At 46.4% G+C, this 22,823-nt stretch overlaps 1 protein-coding gene across 2 annotated transcripts; it reads right to left on the reverse strand.

The window, feature by feature from the left end:
* Window positions 1–20,210: 20,210 nt before the first annotated feature.
* Window positions 20,211–22,576, reverse strand: LOC135240734 (mid1-interacting protein 1-B-like). Of its 2 annotated transcripts, none has more exons than XM_064310629.1 (2): window positions 22,452–22,576; window positions 20,211–21,998 (listed from the first exon to the last, which is right to left on the reverse strand). In XM_064310629.1, the coding sequence occupies exon 2, from the start codon at window positions 21,510–21,512 to the stop codon at window positions 21,042–21,044; it is 471 nt and encodes a 156-aa protein (XP_064166699.1). In that variant the 5' UTR covers window positions 21,513–21,998; window positions 22,452–22,576; the 3' UTR covers window positions 20,211–21,041. The 2 variants fall into 2 exon arrangements, with proteins under 2 accessions (XP_064166699.1, XP_064166698.1); XM_064310628.1 differs by having other exon boundaries at window positions 22,260–22,575.
* Between the last annotated feature and the right edge of the window lie 247 nt (window positions 22,577–22,823).

Genomic DNA, 22,823 nt, shown 5'->3' on the forward strand with positions numbered 1-22,823 from the left:
AGGGTAGACTGTGGCCATAAAGAGATGCACATGGTCTGCAATAATGCTTAGGTATGCTGTGGTATTCAAATTATTCTCAATCCGTATTAAAGGCTGTGATTTTTACCAAAAATGGTACACTTTATGGTTCCTTGGATTCATGCTGTTTGTCAAATTCTGACCCCCTATATGTAGAAGTTGAGATTTGAGACCAGGCAAAAATATTGTCTAGTTCTGACGATCCACTGTAGCATCATCTTGCTGTTTTTGGCTGATGGGAGTGGAACCCAGCATGCTCTTCTGCTGCTGTAGCCCATCCACTTCAATGCATTGTGCATTCAGAGATGACCTTCTATTCTAGCTACTCTTTTAGCATGCTGAACATGCTGAAATACTGAAGCCTGTTGAATGCATAAATGCCATGAAATCAGTAACAAAGGATCATCCCACTATGGGGGGAGACATGTGGCATACCCCAATATTTGGAACTGGGAATACTGGCATTGGAAGGGTTTCCATGCAGCATGGACCAGGGGAAGTACGGGCAGCTCCTTATGATATAATAAAATGGGAATGTGGAAATGTGCGTAAACTGAAACCTAAGATAAATATTTCAATATTTTAAATGTGTGAACTGAATTCGGTGTCTTGATCTGGGGAAATATATATATTTTTGTTTTTGGCAAGGCGAGCCAAGGTGAGTAGGTATGGGCAGAATAGCCTGTAGGCAAACGTCCTTTAGTTTGGGTTGTATTTTATTTTGTACATTATTCAGGCAGGCAGAGGACTATGGATTTGGTGTCCTTGCTCAGAAGAAAGAGTGAAAAGAAGCCTGATAATTACACACCGAAGGCCCATGAAGCAGAGCTGTCGCCCTGACCTGGCCCTGATCCGGCCCTCACTGAACGCAGCTACCTTGGGAAATGGACATAGTGACATGGTAAACGTTCTGTGGGCACAATCAGCTCTGTGACAGGGCGCTAAATCTGATCACAAGTGCCTCCTTTACTCTCTTGGAAAAATGGCCTTTGTCTGTTGCTTCCAAACAAAACATGGCAGACACACGACATGGGGGGGAAAAAGTCTTGTAGCTTATTGGAGGATTCAGTTTAACACTACAGAATGAGAACTTGGCACAAGAGAACGGCGGAATATCAGAAATCTAGCGGGGTCCAGGCCTCCGATGTTTTGCAAAAGCTGAGATTCCCACATTTTTCTCCTGACTTTTATTGTGATGTGTCTGTGGTGTTAGACGTGAGGGGGAGCAAGTGCATAATTTTTCTAGTCTTTGTAAATCTGTCTTTTTTTCCATCACATTCTCCCTCAGTCTCTTCTGCTGGGTCATTTTACATTGGCAACAGGCCTGGAGGAAGCAAATAAAGAAAAATGTGTGCGTGTTGCGGCTGCGTTGACCAAACGGCAGCGTGCGTCTTTGAAATTACGCGTGGCAGCAATAACGGAAGCAACAACTGAACAATGGCAACGCCTATTCGCAGGGTGCCACCGCAAACTGAACCAAAACAACGAACAGGAAGTTCTCAACGGAGGTCATGTCAGGGCAGGAACGTATAGACGAGAGGAGCCAAAAGTTTAACCGCAAGTATGTTGTTTATGAGCAACAGCGTTGTTGCTGTAGTGTCGCTCACAAGTAGCAAGGCTCTGAAAAGGTACAGCAGCTCCGCCAGATATAATGCCAGCGCTATGATAGAATACAAATAACTGCCAGAGCGCATCGCAGCATTACAATAGTCCCTAATATTTATTGATGCTGGTTAATTATGATCTGTTGCTGGAAATATTTTTTGTTTACCCCTGCTCCATGTTCACACGTTCTCAGATGATTACTGTGACTCCCATCCCCTTTCCTGCTAAGCACTGAAGTCACTGAACCTTCTAATTATAATAAATGTATGCCCTCCTTTAAAAAAAAAAATCCCATGGTGCAAGCACACACGTATCACGCCCGGTGGTCATGGTCAGTATCGCTGTGCTATAAATTATTTCAGCGGTCAGAGCCATCTTGCTGCCAACATTAGATATTCCTCTGTGCTCAACACCTCAGACTTTGGCAAATGGCAAAGGAACATTTGGCATAACTAACACACAGCAGCCTGTCTTTGGATGCACTGCACATAAATCTTAGCTCCTGTCTGACAGAGGTGAAGCATATTAATCAAAAATGGGTGGGACATTTTAAAAAGATAATCAATTTATATGAGAATTTTCGTTGTTCTAAATATGGATTTGATATCCAGATTAACCCATTAACATTTCTTATACAAATCAGTAATAGATTCTACACATCTATCAATACTCCGCTCCAGATTCTGATTTGATTCATATTCTGAAAAGTCACCGAGGAGTGTGACAGAGCATAGTACTGCAGCAAAAGATGGTGCTGGAAACTCCGATTACCAACTGGACCCTGGTGGAGCTCTGAAGCAGTGTAGGATTGCAGGAGCTGGGAACCTGATGAGTCTGCAGAATCGGGATGTATGTGCTGAATGCTAAATTGCTGGAGAGGCTGGATGCATGTTTTCAGAGGGGCGACACGGGTGCCCTTTAAGAGCACGACACAAGTATGGCGGCGAGAACAGACGGGTGGCCGCCTGACTCAGCACGGTCGGCGGGGTGGTGGCAGCATTCGATGCCTCCTGGCTGGCAGGCCCGATCCTCAGATGACTGGCTCATCTCCTCTGGCAGGCTGCGCGGGGCACAGCTGAAGGGGGGTTTGGCCAAAACCGGAGCGGCCCAGACAGGAATGATGGCAACGCCGCTCGGGGAAATAAAAATAAAACACCCCCTCAAAGCAAAGGCCGAGCGTCTCCGGCCAAATCGGAGCCGTTGACCTCCTGCCTCCCGTAACTCAGGTGTGTCCAGTCTTACGGGGGAAGGGCAGGGGAGGGATTAGCTCAGTGCTATTCTGGCCGTCTTGGCAGGTATCAGCGCTGTTCTGGCCCAGCACTGACACCTGATTCAGCTATACTGAGCTATACTGTTGTATCAGGTGTGTTAGGGCTTGACTAGAAGAAAAGGAGACTTTAATATGTTATCTGTATTTGTGGGCTTTCAATGTATATTTCCTGTTCCGCAGTTAAAAGGAAGATTCTCCAAAAAAAAATTGTCCTGCTAGCACCCTGATCATGAACTCCGCTCCTATTAATGTATGAACATTCATACCCTTGGCTATTTGTTGACAATTTTGTAATCAATTGTCTATTCCTGTCAAAGTACAGGTACTTGCCGTTTGTCCCTCAAGCTATTTGGCACATCAATACAAATTTCCTTATGTTGAACACAGGTGTTTGCAGCCATTTTCATGTGTCCCATACACCAAGCTCCCATAGTTCACTACAGGCTTGTGTACAAATTGAGGTAATATATTACAATGTAAAATCAGTCTGGGTTTGAGCATGGCAGAATTTTTAGGCATGCTTTATAATTGAGGGAATTTAACTTTGTTTAGGGAAACGACTTTATCTGATTACATTCCAACAATAAATGTAAACAAGATATGGATTTTTACTATGTGAGAGGAACTATTCCTTTAACATCACACTCATTCCTCCAGTTCTCTCCTGCAGAAACGCATTGAAGCAGCAGAGAACAATTTCCTGGGCTCTAACGCGATGGCGCAGTACTGTCAGCATTCAGGTCCAGCGGCCCCGGCCGGCCTGCTTTGTATTCTGGACCCGTGCGCGGGGGTCGGACCGGTGAAGGCGGGGACGCGCGGGGGCGGAGGAAGCGCCGTCAGACCCGGGTGATCAGAGACGGCGCGGCGCAGAACGCACACCGCGCTCTGATTCCAGACTCCGTCCTCTGGGCCACGGAGGAGTCAAGCTCAGAATACCACCTGCCTGAGAAATGGGTTAGTGTCTGGGGATTTTAAGAGATTTTCATTTATGCTGAAAAAACATTGTGTATATTCTGCATATCTGATTCCTTTTTTTAAAAAACATGTATGTCCATTTATACACCCAGATATTTACTGAAAAACATCTGGTCGTGCACCTTCCTAAATGGTACAACGGCAGTGTCTTGTCTGGGATTTGAACCTACAACCCTTGAGTCAGAAGCCCAGTCTCTTGACCTAAATAGGCACCCTGTCACCAATTAAAATTTAGTCCTTAACCAACCTGTGCTGTGGGTCACCAGAAACTTTTGGCTCCTGCTATACGCTGTTACATGTATGTATCAGACCATGTGACCGTGCAGTGTGCGCTTCACTCTGCCTCACTCCCTCTGCTCCGTATGAAAACCCTGCTCATTGGAGCGAGCGAGAGAGGGAGGGAGAGGGAGGGAGGGAGGGAGAGCGAGCGAGCGAGAGAGATTTCCCACAATTGCTGAAATCCATTTCCCATTCCCCCTCATCCTCCACCCCTCCCCCTCCCTCTGCGGCGGTCCAGCCCGCTGCTGGCTGAGGAGGCTGGCGTCCCCGGCGGGAGCGGGGCCAGATGGGCCACTTATCCCCGCGTCAGAAGATCACGGCGCACTGATCCTCCGCCGCTGCCTGAAGACGGAAAATCTTCTTATGGGCGCGGCGGCGGCCCGGGACCCTCCCAGGCCCCCCCCAGGCCCCCGTATTTATTTACACAGCCCCCGCTTCTTTGTTCAGCTTGTTTTGCTTTAAATCAATTATATTGGGTTTCCCCCCGTCCTATCTCCCCCCCACCCCAACCCCGCCGCAAACCTCAAAACCAATCTCTGGCACGGCCTAACTCCTCTCCTTTCCAGCGCAGAACAAACAGTTTCACGTGTTTGAATAGTGGCCCTGGGGTCCTGTTCGCCTCGGCAGCGCCTCCTCGCAAAGACAACATGCCCGCGCCGCCCGCGCCGCCCGCGCCCGCCGCTCCGCTGCTTCGGTTCAAAGAGCCTGTAAACTGTTTGTTGCTGGGATCAGAATACCCGCGTCAGCCAATGAGAGGCGAGGCCACCGCTGGTCGGTGACTCTCACGGGGCCCGTTGCCATCTCGACCAGCAGTGGGGATCTGACCCTCTGGGGACCTGCAGCTGCTCCTCCCAGCTGGAAAGCGGTGACTAACAACAAGCAACAAAAAAACAAACAAGGAAATATGGCTGAGGTTTCAATAATGATGGCATAACATGAGGTTTCAGAAATGATGGAATGACATAAATTTGTCTCCTGACATTGCTAAACCTGAGTTATGGCCTGAAACGGCTAACTATAATTCAAAATAGAAGAGTGCCTGAAAAATAAAACACCTTATGCTAAACAGACACAATGATGTTATATTTCTACATTTTAACAGGAGACCAGGTTTCAGCAGGTCTATAAGGTCTAGGCTGAAAGCGGTGCGGTCTTGTGTAAAACGTCCGGCAAAAGCTTTTAGCTGTGTTTATTTTTGGAAAATATCAGAAAAACCACTAAGAGCGTGGAGGGCAACAGGAGCAGGTGTTTCAAGGTTTACTTTTTTTTTTTTTTGCAGAGCTATACAGTCGATGCACAAAAATCTTAAATAGAAAAACAATGAATGTATAATTGGAGGTAAATCTACACTAGTAACGGTAATGTATTTTAACTGCTACTGCTTCAGTGGGCAAAAATATATTGTGTTCGTTTAAAGCTGATCTTCTGTGTGTGGGTGTGTTTCTGTGTCTTTGCCAGATTCTAGATAAGCGACAGACACTGGAAAGAGCTGGTACGAAGGCTAGATGCAGTGTGTGTTTGCAAGAGGTCAAGCACCTACAGTTCACTAAAGTTACTGATAGTGGCCTCTAAAAACAGAAATTGGAGCACGGGGTAAATAAAATAATATTTACAAAATGCTGTATCTGATGAATATACCCTGGCCAGGCTTTATTGTAATAACCAAAAAAAAAAAAAAAAACTTAATTTCATATTTTGAAGAAAGGAGAACTGAAAGTGAGGTATCTGCCTTTATGCAAGAAGACACACGTAAAAGGAAAAACCAAGGAAAGCCATGGTTCAGCATGCTTCTGGAACTGAAATTCAACCGCATTCTAAGGGAAATTCCAACCGTATGTAAAAGACGGCACTGATTTCCCTTCGAGTGAAATCCCCCCTTGCTCTGACAAAATACCCAGCTTCGCAACAACCCACTGCGCTTCCTACTGGACTAATTCAGCCAATCACTTTGCACGACTTGGGAAGCAAAAGCACTTATTTCAAATTGCATCTTGCTGTAAAAATCTGAACTCTTAACTGCAACTGGTAACCCCCCCACCCCCACACCACCACCACCACCACTTTTATAATCACAACCCACCCCCTATTGTCCTGGATGTAGTTGTCACTTAGCAACTCTTGCCACAATCAGCTAGAGGAAAAAAGCAGTCTACGGGGCGAGAGGGGGGCGGATGACGTCTGCACTCACCTTCTCTCTCTCTCTCTCTCTCTTCCCCACTCCCCCTCTCCAATGTGCCCTTATTCTGTTATTTCTCTCAGATCCTGCCCATGAGGGATTTTTCTCTCTTCTTTTCTAATTCAATTAACCCTGCGTTTCCCAGCGGCGTTTATTAAACCTGTTCTCCGGTTGCTGAAGCGGACGGGTTCCCGCGGGAACGGGAGCCGCGCGAAGCTCGCTCGCGAGCGCTAGCGCTACCGCGCGCGTTCCCTTTCATGTCTCCGGAACGCCCTGGTCTCGCCCAAAGGAGATCCGTCCGGTTCTGAAGCGCAGCGCAGCGCAGATCTGAGGCGCCGCAGAAAGTATTACAGGGTCACATGACTCCCGCTGTGCGGGCTGATGAGAGCCGGGGGCTCTGGCGCACTCCGGTGTCTCTGAGCCATCTCTCAGCCCCGCCCAGGGGACACGGGGGCCATCTCCCAGCCCCGCCCAGGGGACACGGGGGCCATCTCTCAGCCCCGCCCAGGGGACACGGGGGCCATCTCTCAGCCCCGCCCAGGGGACACGGGGGCCATCTCTCAGCCCCGCCCAGGGGACACGGGGGCCATCTCTCAGCCCCGCCCAGGGGACAGGGGGGCCATCTCTCAGCCCCGCCCAGGGGACAGGGGGGCCATCTCTCAGCCCCGCCCAGGGGACACTTTGAACTGTTCATTTGCCTTTTTTGTTCCCGGTATTTCACAAGCTTAAGACTGGGGGGGAAAGAGGCGAGGCTGCAGGAGTCCAATTTGGGGGAATCGCTGGAGTTTCAGGGGGCAGGAGTCAGTGCAGTTGCTTGCGTGTTCTCCGCTAAGCCCCGTTTCAGAGAAAGCATTTCAACGTCAGGTCAGCGTGATGATTTGCAGGCGCTGCTCCACAGCGTGGTTACCTGTTCTCTCCTTACCTGTTTACACCTTCACTGCAGCGCTGGTGCAACAGGCGATGAACTGGACACAGGAAGGAGCTCTTCCACTTCGTTTTCTGTTTGTTTATGTCATGTGTCGCCTGGCGACGTGCAGCTTGGGAGCTCCTGCTCTACGGGACCAGAGGAGAGCTCCAGGGACGCAGCAGCAGAACACCCGGAGGCCGAAGGCCCACACTGCACACCAGGACAGCGCTGCTCGCCTTCCACTTCATCAATTAACAAAAAATAAAAAATAAAAAAGAGCTTGAACAGGAGACTCTGAGGTGGTGTGTTTTTAAACAGCAGGCCGTGCCTCTGAGCACATGAGGTGCTGAACGCAGCTCCAGGTGAAGAGGTCGGGGGTAAGGGTGTGCCCGCCAGGTCCCCACAGCAGAATCAGCCAGCATCAGCGTGCAGGGGCCACTCACGTTAAGCCCTCTCTTTCACGCTCTCTGTTCAGTTCGGTACGAAATGCTTTGATACGCCCATGAAAAACGTATAGAGCCAAACCTTAGAAACTGGTAATGCAAAAGAAGAAAAAAAAAGTGCAGTAGCAGAATTTGAGGATGATTAAATATGAAAGGAAAATAAAAAATTTTCCTTTATCTAAAGCCTGGCTCCCACAGAGGCCCCGCACTGTCAGTCTGTGGGTGTCTTTCCTCACCTTTCCCCGGCGAGCATCTCTTCCCCTCTCTCTGCTCCTCTGTTTGCGCTCCCACTCCTGCTCTTTTCAAACGCGTGCAGTCGCTCGGCTCACACACTCTGCCTCCAGCGGTGCGCCCGGCGCGTGTCTGACGGCGGGAGATGAAGGCCGGCCCGCAGGGCAGTTCAGCCTCAGCCGACAAGTACGCAGCGCTACACGGATGCGTGTGTGAGTGTGTGCAAACATACAGGCGCACGCACACTCGCACATGCATGCAAACACGCAGGGACGCACACTCGCGTGCACCCACACATATGCACACATGATGCATACATAGCCGCATGAGTGCGCACACGCACGCGCACACACATGCTCCCACAGACACATCTACACACATGCAGGCGTACAGACAGACACACACACAGACATGCGCACGCATACACACACACCACACAGACACATACACACAGACACACACACGCACATGCACCCACACATGCACCCACAGACACACATCTACACACACGCACGCATACACACACACACACACACACGTGCGCACACACACGCACCTACACACACACACACACACCTACACGCACGCATGCGCACGCACGCCTACACACACACACACACCTACACACACACACGCACGCATACACACACACCTACACACACACACGCACGCATACACACACACACACACACGCGCGCACCAGCAGCAGCGCGGGGGCTCTGTGCCCCTCCCTCACGCCCAGCGCAATCAAATTACAGCTGGCGTGCCGCTCCGCTCCGCCACCCGGCGTGGTGCGGAATACACAATGAGCGCAGCGGGCCTGTTAGCCGCGCCGCCGCGCCGCCGCCGCACGCGCCACGGTAGCTATTGGAAACGCCGCTCCACGCAACCTATTATTTTCATCCTGCCCGGAGCTTGTTAGAGCCGCGACGCTCTCCTCTCCTGCCTGAGTCTTTTTCATTTGCATATAAAAATGCTGATTAAAAAGGCTTCGGGGAGCTGGGGGGAGAAGGAGCAAGCTCCACGCCAAAATATATCCTCTCCTTTTTATTAAAAATAAATAAAAAAATAAAAATGCAGAAAAATAAAATATGTTTTAAAGGTTGTTTATGCTCCCACGTGTACAGTGAGATAAGATGCCTCTATGTCCCTATGCTGGGGGGGTTGGCTGTGCATTAATGCCCCTGCAAAAATATGTTAAACTCTAAATCAAATGAAGGCTCGTGTTAGCACTGCTTCTCTCGTGTTTGCTAAGTGTTCTCCTCAGTGCAGGAGAAGAGGTCGGCTCGTCCTGGCAGGTCCTCCGTATTTGGTTAAAAGAAATTGGGGGGAGTCTCGGGAACGCCATTCACTGGGGGCACAGGGTAAAGGTCAAGAAGCCGTGCTGCGACACACAAACCTGTGTGGGGGAAAGTCCACACCCTGCCCTAAAAACATAATGCTTATAACCGTGTAAGCTGGACAGGAAACGGAAATAGAGACTGATCGTTATGATACAGACATGCTATATTTGTGGGTGGGGGAGAAAAAGGATTGGTGATATAAGAGTTCTGGAGTGATCTCTGCAGCCCTTCAGGTGGATGTCCATAATGAAAGCTGGATGTGATATGCATTTTACCACCCGGGAAGGGAGAGGTACACATGCCCCTCAGTGCTGAGAGGGGGCAATGAGGGCTGACCCAATGAGGACTCTCTCTCTCTCTCTCTCTCGCTTTCTCTGTGTCTGTCTGTTGAAAGAGGTTTAGAAAAAGAAACAAGCCTAGGCTTGGGATTTTTTCACTTCAAGGGTGAACTTACAACTGACATGCATGCAGGGATATTGGGTTATTGATTGTGCTCATCAGGGTGTGAAGACAGAGCGGAACTATGAGAATTTCCAGTTCAAGGCATCTTACCTGCATAGAGTTTTGGGGAAAAAAAAAAAAAAAGCAACCCAGTCTTGCAACACAAGAGAACTAGCTGTTTTTCAGGCATGACCAGTGTCTAAGGGTAGCCCATCCAAAGGTTCTTCATATAAATAAACACCTGTAAAAGGGAACAGAGCACTAGGGTTTATGGGTCAGGTGCAGACAGCTCTGATAGGAGATATATTTAAAAAAAGATAAAAAGATTACAGTAAGCCAGGAAATGCGATAAGCCTGAATGACTTGGCTGCACAATTACAAATGCAGGACGCGCGGCTGACGCGAACGGTTTCGCGATTACGAGCCCACGACGCCGTGTCCGTTTGGAATCGGAGGGAAGACGCGCGCGAGACGCTGCGGCGAGTTCGCGGACGGCGATCCCGCCCCCCCGTCCCACCGCCGGCAAATCACATTAATGAGCCGCGCGGCGACTGGGTCGCACGAGCAGCCCGCGGAAGGTCGGCGCTAATTGAATTACCCACTTCTGTCAGGACGGTCCGCGGCGGCGGCAGGTTGACTGGGGGCTGTAGATAATCATTACGCGCTACCGCGGCGGAGCGCCGCCAGACAGCCCGGGCGGAATTGATTAGGGGGCTGATTCACAGCGGTTCCTCCCCGGAGAGAGAATAACGGGCGGATAAGTGAAATAGACTTTGGGGTGGGGAAGTGGGGGGGGGTGTGATGGGGCAGATCAAAATGGCACGCTATCAGACCTTTATTGAACGATCGATAGCTATGACGGTGGGGGTGAGGGTTTCCAAAATGACACCGCTGTAAACGTTTCCTTGCTCTGAGATAATTGATTATGTACCCTAGCAACCTAAAGGCATCGGCACGGTAATGTTTTTCTTTTTTTTTTAATGTAGGTTATTAGCTGGCAGTTTCATCAAGAACAGTCTGTCTTCGCAGAGAGAGGGATAGTACGGTTGGTATTTCCTTTATTTTGGCAGTTACATACACGCACAGGCACACAAACAGATGCACACACTGACACTGGCGCACGCAGACGCGCACACTGACACAGACAGGCAGATGCTGTTTAAAACTTGCTCTGCCGTTCAAACAGTGGAGCATGCAGCCCATGAGCCCATGAATCCAGGCCCAGGGTCCATATTCATTGAGTGTCTCAGAGTAGCGTGCTAATCTAGGAGAAGTTTAGCCTTTTTCACTCATAATGACGAGGCTGGGATATGAACAGCTGAAACCAGATAAGCTCATATTCTGAGACCCTTTGTGAATGTGGGTCATGTAAGAAGACTGGCACGCACGTGCACACACACACACACACACACACACACACACGTTGGGGCTAAGTCTGCGAATCGTGCCACAGACAATGGCAGTGTCTGTATAAATGTTGGCCCAGGGCCCCAATAAATCATCCCACTTTCTCAAAAACACACACAGACCATATGACAATGACCAGCCAGACAGGGAAGTCCCCCTGTAGCAGTTACACATTCTCAGCCACCCCTTTTGCAAAAACAAGGAGTGAGATATTTTCCCACTGACTGTCCTGTCTGACGTTTTTGCATTCAGCCAGGTACGGTAGAATATCAGGTTAGTTCTTACACTCACAAGAGTGTAAGCATCTACAGTTTCAAGTCAACCATTAATAAACAAAGAATCTCTGGGTACTTTCCAGTCACCTAGGAAAGAACAGGAAATCACACCTCTGCACACTTGCAAAAAATGGAATTCATAGCACAAAGATTAACTTTTTATAAGTTTTTGCATACGTTATGATTTTGTAGATTTTATGGTCTAGTGAACTAACAGACCCCCTGCTCAATTTGACCAGATCAAAGGAAATACTACCAACTTTATTGAAGATGTTCTCATGGAAGTCTACTCTTGTCACTGGCTCTGCTTGTTGGAGTATTGGTGTGGAAAGCAGTCTTCGCACCAAATATGTCTTTTTTTAGTTCCCACCATAGTACTGGATCATCTCTTGATTTGAAGACATTTGGTGTTGAGAGAGAATCCTGCAGCCTATCCTCCTCAGATGTGGTTCTGTTGCCTAGTAATGAGAGGGCAGTTTATTATGGCCTGCTTCCTCCTGAAGAACAGTGAGACACACACACACACACACATGCACACGTGCTTATATGCTTTGGTTATGTGAATGTCCATTTGTCATGCAAATAAAGTAAAGCGAACTGGAACAGAAACCAAAAGAGACTGACTGAGGGTACGTCGGATTCAAAGGCTCAGCAGGGTTTTTTTTTTTTTTTTTTAGCAGCTGCAAGTCCGCGTGTGCAAATGGGGCTCCGCCACAGCGGCATCAGAAATAGAGTTTTTTTTGCTTCAGGGGACACTTGAGAGAATCCCCACGCCCGGTTCCGAAGGTAAAGGGTAATTAAAAGCTAATTAGGCGGTAAATGAAGGCCGGGAACCCGCGCCGAAATCTGCCGCGCGTGCTTTCCTGCCCGCCAGGCGCGGAACGTTCCGCCGCCGCGCGCCAGCGCCACGCCGGGCTGCTTGTCGCGGCGCGCGCCGCTCGGCTCCCGCCGGAGAAGCGCAAAATCGCTTCACGATCGCGACCTCGATAAACATCACGGCGTACATAAATCCGGTGGTATAATTTTAATTAGCTTTCACGTTGCGGCGCTATAATGATGTATGGCTATCGGTGCGATAAACGTGCGTGATCGCCGTAGTGCTGTGTGTGTGTGTGTGTGTGTGCGTCCGTGCACAGCAGCAGTGTGTGACTATCTGCTGCTGTCACTCCCCAGTGTCTCTAACGAGGCTGAGCAGGTTGGGCTGTTCGTCACCCTACACCTGTCACTCACAGGCTCGCCTCCGTGCCCCACCTGGCTCCTGGGGGAGGATTAGGGAGCTTAGCGGAAAGTCACGCTCCACGCTGTGTCAGGGAATCCATTTTCCAATCCCCCCCCCCCCCCCTTTTTCCAGCGGATACTCCGTGAGGAACAGCCGGAGAGTCCAAGCCTGACTTCCGAAACAGATTTCGCTTCAGGGGACGGGCCCTGCGGTGAGCCTCTGGCAACGTGTGCCCTCCCAACCCCCCCTGAAACCCCCCCGTCAGGCTCCCGTCACATGAAAAAGTGCCGAGGGGAGCTTAAGTGCTTTGCTGCAATCTGGGTGAGTGCAGGAGGAGGGGGGGTAAGCATTTAATGGGCCCCACGTTGCTGAACCACCACAGCACTGGGACCGGAGACTGACGAGACTGTTGGGAATGAGATTTCAAAGCCTCCCTCTCTGTCTCTCGCTGGCCCTCTCCATTCTCTCTCTCTCTCTCTCTCTCTCTCTCTCTCTCTCTCTCTCTCTCTCTCTCTCTCTCTCTCTCTCTCTCTCTCTCTCTCTCTCTCTCTCTCTCTCTCTCTCTCTCTCTCTCTCTCCTACCTACCTCTCTCACACACACGCATCTACCGCAGAACAGAAATTACAGCACGTACCCCCTCCCCTGTGATCCCATCATCCCTGTCTCATTCCTCATCTTTGCTCTCTCCTTCCTTCCCCTCTTTCTGCGAGCGTATCTTTTTTTCTTTCCTTTTTTCTTTCTCCATATCTCATCTCTCTCCCTCCTTCCTTCACTTCCTATCTAGCTTCAGGTTTTCTCTTTCATTCCCGGTGTCTCACACACACTCACAGAGGAATTTGTACATACACATACAAACACAAACCCACAGGAACATGCAATACATTCACAGCACAAATATGCACATACATGTGCGTGCACAACTGCAAACACACTGGTAGACAAATTCATCAGATACTGAAGATCACAGGTGTAAAGAAAAGTTTAACTTTTTTCTCCACAAGTCATTTGGGGGAGTCTTCTTAAGACATTTTGATTACCTCAGACTCAAGCCGGACTTGATTATTCTATTCAGTCATCCGTGGCAGGTTTAAGCCAGTCATTTACAACACATTTTCATCCAATTCTGCTCTTCTCAGGTAGGGGTAATGGGGAAAAATCTTATATAACCTTGGCAGTCTCTTTCATAGTTCTATATATTCGAGAAATTCTTCAGCTGCTCAAAGGTGTGCCTTGCACACAGATTCAAAATGGCCGCATCTGGGGGCAGGAACACAACACGCTCAGCAATCATTCTGTCAGCGATGCCTTGATTTAAAACAGTCAGATGAACTTTGTTACAGTATTGTAGATGCATTGTGAGAATGATCTGTGATAGCTGGGGCAGGCAAAGCTGTGTTGCAATCTAGACATTTCACACGACTGATGCACGCATCTCTCACACACATCCAAACACTCAAATACACATAGGTATATAAACAAAAGTTTTTGTTTTTTTTAAATTACTGCATCATGACACATTCAGGAATAAAGCCTACACAAAAGGTTTGGCAAGGGGTTTTCAAATACAAATACATCATTTCTGGCAGAGAACACATTTTATGCTTGGATCAATGACCATATACTGCAAGAAGTCTACAAACACAAAATGCCTTCTGCCCAGCATCATATAGGCCCATATTAAATGATGAACTGTGGTTCACTGAAACTGCACTCATTTACAAGTCTGTAGACAGCACTGTGGCCAACTGATTGTCAAGCGGAACTGCATAACAATAAAGAAAACTTTTGAGAAACATTTTAAAACAAATTGCTCATGCTAAATAGTATCTGCCAAATGAATCAACAAGTGTATTAATTGTTCAAACATAACATGCCCTTTATTTGAAGAAAAAAAAGTTTCTGAACACCAATTTCATTGGTCAACAGAGGCCAACTCGTTAATTTCTTAAGACAGAAAGCCCTGATGTCTGGATACATACCACCCAAATGTGACCTGTAACTGTGCTAGTGCTTTACTTTGCATTTAACGTATTTTCTGTTTGACTTTTTATTGTTGAAATAACACATTGCTGATCACACCAGTCAAGCACCTACTAAATGACAGGGAACTTGCAGGGTACTAATGTACTGTGTGCTTATTCATATTCCAGTATTGTACATAGTGTTTTCAACACTAGCCCGCAGAACTAGACCAAAGTTGCGAGAGCTCTGATGAATGGTCAGTTGAACTGCTTGAGAATCCAGGGAACCACGCATACATATCACCCCTGTTGAAAACTGTTCACCATTCCAGACTGTGTGTGTCACAGGCTCTTGTATCATCTGTCAAAGTGCAGAGAACTACACGCCAGGGATGTCTGCTTGGGAACATCTGTATTCCGCAGCATCAGCAGAGCTGGGTCAGCATGCCCTTCAAGTTACCCCAGCACCCTTTCCAGCAGAACATCACCATGTACTTTAAAGTGCTATAAACGGTTGTTTTGGGCTTTTTTTTTATTTTTTACTTTACATCTGCAGCCAGCTAGACAGGTGTTTCTAAATTGTTTTTGTATCTGTCACCATAGCTACCGCATGATTTCCATAAGTCCCACATGCCATTTGGCTATAGGTCAGGAATTTTGTATCTTTCTTTTTAATGTGCACAATGCTTGTTTCCATTAAAAAGCTGCACAAATGCTTACTACTAGCTAATGGGAGGGAGACCACTGTTGGTTATGTAATTTAGCGCTGACCATCTAAATGACTGGGCGTCTGTTCTTAGAATAAGTGCATGCACTCAGGCACACGTTTTGCTTCTGCATTCTTTAGAGCACAATTTATTGCAGCATTCCTGAATGTTCTGGTCCTGTACAGAGGGAACCTTCCGTGATATGATCTTCTAACAAGATATCCAGTATCGGAAGAGAAGGCGAGCAATGGCCAAACCTGTTTTATATGATCTACTGTCATTGTCATCCACTGTCAGCACTTTTCTCCAGAAATCCAAAAGCCATGAAAGTCATTTGAAAAGCTGGTGTTGTGCTTGCTTTCATGCTTATAACTACTAATATGCATATTGCTATTCATTAATTAAGCTTGAAATAATGTGTTATAGTTGGTGCAAACAAGAATGCAGGTGGGAAATTGGTAATAAATGAACCAGACTAGGTTCTAACTTTGATCAGTTCCACGCAATTCTGTTGCTTCCTTAAAATACTTATTCCAACTCTGTTTTGGAAATTAATGATCTATTTACCACATGCCATCATAGATTATGCAATATTGAATATATAAATAGAATAAATCCACTAAAAAGCTCTTGTAGGCAGGATTGTTCAAATACACATCTGGTTTGCAGACAGTGGAGTCTGAACAGCAAGAACTACCTCCCAAACCCACCATTTGCCACTGTATGAGTAGCAATTAGCTTGAGTTGCATTTCCTCCAAATATCTAGGTATGACTTGATCATTTGTTCTAAAAGTACTTCCAAATAGTTCTGGTTAACAAAGACATTTTTCTATAATTATTTCACATTAACATTGCCTGGGATGCATGATATGATAAAATAGCATTGGAATCTTCTAGAAAGTTAGCTTGGCAATGGCACCCACAAGTGATAATGATCACAAAAAAAGTCATGTAATGATAATGAAAATCTAAGTCAGCTTGCAAATTCTTCACCCAACTGGTCTGACCTCTGCTGTCAACTTGCAAATGATCATTGAAATTATATAATTATATAAGCATTTTGGCTGCAAAAATATTGTACCTTATTAAAGACATCTGTGTACATTGTAGTTGTCCTACATTGCCAATGTCATGTGTAATTGTTTGCCAATTGTGTCACGTAGTTTACCCAGCAGGTGACCTAGACATTCAACTGGGGGGGGGTATTTGCACAAAAGAACACCCAGTCTGGTGTGAAACCCTCTTTCATGGGCCATAGCTGCAGCCTGCAGAAGACGCCTATCTGCAGTGAACACTGACATAATTCGGAATTAGATTCAGGACCAGAGTAGAACCTCACTTCCCTATAAAAACAGTACTTTAAAAGGTCACACCTGGCAACGCACATTGCTTTCATTTATCTTTTTTAGATGACAAAAGCAGGAACAAAGTTTTTTTTTCTGCTTTGACAGGCACCTATCTCTCCGCTTTGCAACCAGTGTTCCTCAGGCTTCCGCGCACCTGTTAGCACTTTATAAATCAAACCGGCCGACACCGACATCGGAGAAAAATGATAGCCCCAGGCGGCCTTTAGGAAATCTTAATAATCAGCATTAATATTACAGTGATTATTAAGCGGGAATGAGGGTGGATTGCTGTGAAGTCTCATAGAGAAAGGAGAGGGGGGGGGGGGGGTGTTAGGCGGCTGCAGGCTCAGGTCTCCCTTCCGATTTAATGCTTATCACAGCTAACCGCATTCTCCTGAACGTCCGACCTCTGCCAAGGCCACTGCGTCTAGCGGCGCATGCGTGGGGCTTGATGAAAAAAAACATGCCGCTGTCCTGCGGTGGACAGGAACAACACAAGAAAAAGAAAGGTCATGTGGATGTATCTTTGAGAGATTCTGTTGATTATCAGAGCAAAAAAATTAAATAAGAACAATAACCAACTCTGCAGTACAGGTATGTATGCAAAGCTTGATTACACTTCAAAACATGTGCAAGGACAGTTAGCCACAGAAACATAGGTATGACATTATATGAGAATGTATTTGGCTGACAATCTACCTTTATACTAAAGCTTCCTGGAGAAGTGAAATTGGTCATTGGACCAGCTCAGCACACTTGATTCTGCTAGCCTATGGGTGAGACATCAGGATTTTAACTGTTTTTGTTTTGACTGAATCACAGAATGTTCCAGTCAAATGCCTGTGAATGCATGCAATCACTTACACATGAGCACAGGCATGTGCTTGTTATGAAGCACAAGAATTAGTGCCCTGTAATCTTCAAGAATGCATGTGATTTCACTTCCTCACTGGTCTTTCCACATCTGAACTGTCTTCCTCTCTTAACGGTAGGTTACCAGTTGTAACCTACGCGTTCGTCTTAAGTATGGATTAAATTGCATTTTGGATCAATTTTCTATTATCCTAGAATTAACAAGAGCGCAAAACAGTGTGTATTCTGTTGGTGTGCATGTGCGGGGGTTGAAGCCTTTATTTCTCTAGGATGACGTCAGAGCTGGCATATAGGCCGTGGAGGCTGAACCGGCTGAACTCTCGAAGAATGGCTGGACGTGGAGCGCCCTGGCGCTGTCGGAGCCAGCTGCGGACCGTGCCAACAGCGGCCCAGCTGTGCCTGTAGACTCGTCGCCGTCGTCCGGGGCGACGGAGTAACCCGGTCCTCTATCTCTCCCTCCCTTCCTACGAGACGCAGTATAATGAGACAAAACAGTAACATATGCCACCCTCCCCCCGCGTCACTCTCTCCCCCCGCCTGCCGATTAGCCGGTCTAATTACAACGCTCAGCGCCTCCTGGAAACAGAGCTCTACTCAGGCTCGACTCTTCACGTGCTGGCAGGGATACAGAAACAGACAACAGCATTCTGTACTGGGTCTCGGGGCCTGAGCTACAGGGTGAGGGTGGTGATTTTCAAGTCTTTCCGCAGATCGAGTGAATGCAGGATATTTTCATTTTTGAATATAATTAAGTAGTTGAGTAGCTAGCTATCCGTGATAGCAACCAAGCCAAGAGACCATTTTGACTTAAAACCAAACGGAATTTTAATGTTAGGTAACCCGCTTGAAGTAGCCTACTAAAAAGACTTGAGTGGTTTAAGGTATGGGATATTTGCTGGAAGTAAAGTAATTTTTGCAACTGAATCGGGTATTTTGAAACGCAGATTTCCATTACAACTGGCGGAGGTAGTAGCCTAAATTCGCCTCGGGCAATTTCCTTCAGCGCAGGGCATTCAACCTGCGCAATGCTTAGCCCCTGGGACTTTATCTCATGCACCAGCCCCTGGGGCATTATTCCCATGCACATGTACAACGGCTTACCAACAAAAAGGATAATTGTAATCAAAACATGCGTTTCAAAATATATTGCTTAATTGTCTTAAAATAGATTAGATTTAATCTAATCTGAATTCGTTTCTTCTTGCGTATGATGAATTAATAAATGGCGCCAATTTACAACAGAGTTGTAGGTCGAGTAGGCTCGTTTCCGACGAGTAATGATCAATCCGTTACGCGTACCCATAACTACAGACCTGCGTAAATTCAGCAACGCAGGTTTTTTATTTTATTTTTTATTAATCTTATTTTTCCCCCTCTATGCTGAGCGGGCAGGTGATGGATCATTCTTTCGTGTTCTTGGCAAAGCGCAGGCTTACATTGAGCAAGGTTTAAGGACATGGCTTTCATATTTTAAAATAGCCTAGCTCACACTTGCCCGGAAACCATTTCCAGGAAACAGGCTCATTTAGACGAACCTAGACCCCATCACGTCGAATAACGTTTCTTGGCTGCAAAAAGCTACAACCAGAACTTGTCAATGAGACGGGAGTTCTGGTTGTAGCTTTTTGCACCCAAAAAACGTGTCAAAAGCATAGCCTAATTAACAGCTGTTGTAGTTGACCATTTTCCCCCCATTAGCCTATTTGGAGAAAATGTTTAGCTCGCATTGGGCTGACTCCGCAATTGTTTCGATTCTCAAAACTACAGACGGAAACACTCAAATGCATAGGCACCATCGATTAATGACCATTTAGGAACAACGCACGGTCAGTGAATTTCACTGTAGGAAATGGCTGAATTGGACTATCGGATTATTTGTGATCTCCAAAAAAGACTATAAATTTTCCTTTGTAATTTGGTTTCAATGTCATAATTGTATAGACTAATCAAACATTCTCCAAGGCATATCAACTAATGGAAAAGCCCGTTCCTGCGAAGTCAAATTCATTCTAGACGACCGACTTTCTTGTGAAATACAAGCTGCACTTGGTAATCTTTAGGTCTGTTCCTTACGGAAACCATCGTCCGCGTGCCGTACCGGTTTCACAGCTGCCTGGAGTGACTTCACAGCTTTAAATTCAGGTCCTTACCTTAGCATTGCAGTGCTTTCCATTGTCACTTCATTATACCTCTACACGCACCTGATCATATTTTGGTGTATATATATATAGGGCAAATTATTCCCTTCAATGCTGTTTGTAGACTCCAAAATTAAGGCATATCAGGCTAACTGACCTAAATGTACTTCTGTGTCTGCATATTTTCAAATCATATTCACTTATGCAGTTCTGATGTACTGATTGACGGCCTTATAGTCCATTACTGCTGCACATGACCAGTAATGATAAAGCATGTTTTATGTGCCCTTCTGTAAGCTGTGATCCATGAATAAAATAGGCTATTATTAAGACAACAAAAATGAAATGTTTTGCTTGTTTCTTCTCTCAACTGCGCTCTCTATATGTGATTAAAACTAACCTAATACGGCTATAAAAATACATCCATTTAGCAAGCACAAGGGTAGGCTACTCAGTAGCAGTTCAGTCGGTGATTGATCAGAATTTAAAGTGACTAATGGCTTTGTTCATGTTACCTTATTAGGTGTTAATTTATGGTTTATTTTAAGTAATACTCTCAAATGTCCAATCCAAAGCAAACAAAAGACTCGTTAATAAATTCGGAAATACTTTTTTTTTTGTTTAAAGATGTTTATTTTCTGTATACTAGTTTTGGATACAAAAAAGGTACTTGTGCGGATACTAATAATAACGGCATCTTTGTAAATGCATTTACTCAACCTCATGGAACCATCAATACTCTTCACAGCATAGAAGCATAGAACTGTCATCTGATTCCAGTTCACAGATTATTATTATTATTATATTTTAAGGCTTTGGAGTCATTGGCGTAAGTAGCCTACAATGGAAGCCTCCTCACTGCAGTAACGACATGGGTCAGCTGCAGTAGTTTACAGTGTCTGATCACCCAGCATCATTAGACTAGCGAACTATAAGCTCAAATCTTCAGCGCGCACCCCTTACGGGAGATTTAGATCAAAGTGCATACCATTAATATCTCAAACGTAAAGCTTCGACGGCCACACACAGTACATACACTGACATACACACTGCGCGATTACTAGCCTACATAAATAAATTAGTCTACACATATTTTGAATGCCAAGCCACCAAGTTATCCCTGGTCTGGTACATGTTGTACATACAATAGCAGAAATAGTGCAAAAAGCAGGAAATGTAACGTATCAAAGAACAAACAGCAAGCAGTACACATCAACCAACCCAAGAACATCTTTTGTTTCCTGTTATTAAAAACACGACTGAACCACCAGCAGTAGAGTCGATTCCCATCACGCCTCTTGATCTCGCCCATTCAGTTCTTCGGAACTTCATCAGTCGCGGGAAGTTTCACTCCAATCCACGAAAATGAATCCGATCATGGACGGGCGAACTTGTGGTGATTTTGGCGTAGGCAATCCGCATCAGTCAGTGACCCCAGGCACCGATGCCGATTTCCTGCTTGTATCTGTTGGTGAGGGTGTTCGCCTTCCGTGTCAGCTTGGACAGAACCGTGTGCAGTCCGCTCAGGTGGTAGTGAAAAAGTTTCTCCAGGTCCTCGCCCTCGCCTTCCTTTTCCATTCTGGAAAGGTCCAGGGCGGTGATGTCGACCTTATCCTTCCTCCTATCCTCGGCCTGAAACACACCCCACTCGATATCGTCTCTGATGGACTTCAGCAGAACGTAGTAACTATACACGTCCCTGTCATAGAAGTAGGCATCCGGTCCGTTTCCGGCCGTCCTGACTGAATCCACCTCCTTCTCATCCAACAGTGGCACATCTCTTAAAAGACTGGGCACCATGACGGTCTGATCCATGTTGTTAACTGCAGCAATAAAGCGATTCATGGCATTGAAGAGGGAGTGTTTCTGATTGTAGGAGTCAGAAATCTGCATCATTTTTCTGCGAGTGGGGTGAACTAATTTATTCTCCTGTAAAAAGTGCAGTAGCCTATGCTACCACCAGCTGCAGATAACGGCTATAATTGCCAACAGCGGTAATCTCAGCTTCGACAATGCCGCTTTCCTGTATTCTCACCTTCTGCTGTCTGGCGATGCACTAAGCCCCTTGCCAAATTGGATTTTAGCGAAAGAAACTTGCACTACGGAACAGAACTAAGTTGCGGACAAAAGCCGTGACAGCGACGCTTTCCGTTTTGTTCAGCCTTATCTGTGACGCTCGGTGCCCGTCACAGTTCTTTTTGTCAACCCAGCTGGTCTCTATGGTCGCAAGGTTCCCGTTTGTTTCTGATCAATAAAGTCAGGTTTGCGTGTCCGCTCTTATAAAAAGGCTGCTGTACACCCAGGGGCGTTCCTAAAACCAGTTCATCCGCGTTTTTTTTTTTTTTTTTTTTGCTTCTGAGGTAGTAATCAGACTCCAGTGACCTGTAATAACACCAACAGATAACAGGTTGATTGTCAGCTCTGCAGGGACAAGGTAGCGTTATCGTAGTTAGAAACTAAGCAGTCGACAAGTAAATTATATCTAATGTTAGGTAGGTCATAAAGGGTGTGACGCATCCAACTACGTTAAACAATTCCTATACAGCAAATTCGCTCATCCAAATAATAATAATAATAATTTTAGGTTAACTATCTATACATTTGCACTTCTGTATAAGCAAAGCAAGCAAAAATGGACATTACCTTGCAGTTTCTAAGGCACCGCTTGTCACATTTAGCTAGCTAGCAATCTTTTCCAGCGAACGTTGCGTTGTTTCAAATGGAAAATGTAGCAATGTAGCTAAAGCTAATTATAGCCTACTTTGACTTGTTAGCTTGAAGAAGATGCTAGCCGGATTTAGCCCTCTTTCACACGTAAAAAGACAGAAAACATACGGCTTCAAAATGAGGAGTCATTTGTGTTTCTTGTTCAATGGTGCCACAGCGAAATTTTGTCAGATAAAAACACAGGCGCTATACTGTCAGCTGCAATGCAAGTAGACAGGAGCCTCGTGGAGGAGCGGAGTTTTGAATATTCATGAGGAGCGGCATCAGCCCATAACTGCATGTCCGCTCTCAACCAATCACAGTTTTGCCGGTTGCTTTGGCCGGAGATTCTCTACCAGCCAGATACTTGACTTTATGCCAGTAGGCGTTACCCTGCCTTTAATGGGAGCCATGGAGTCTTTTCATTACGCTGGCATGAGTGTGTATGCATGCAGGCCCTGGCGTGTAGGGGAGACGTATTTTTCTGGTTATTTTTCGTTC

Source organism: Anguilla rostrata, chromosome 15 (genome assembly GCF_018555375.3).
Source record: "Anguilla rostrata isolate EN2019 chromosome 15, ASM1855537v3, whole genome shotgun sequence".
Taxonomy (NCBI): domain Eukaryota; kingdom Metazoa; phylum Chordata; class Actinopteri; order Anguilliformes; family Anguillidae; genus Anguilla; species Anguilla rostrata.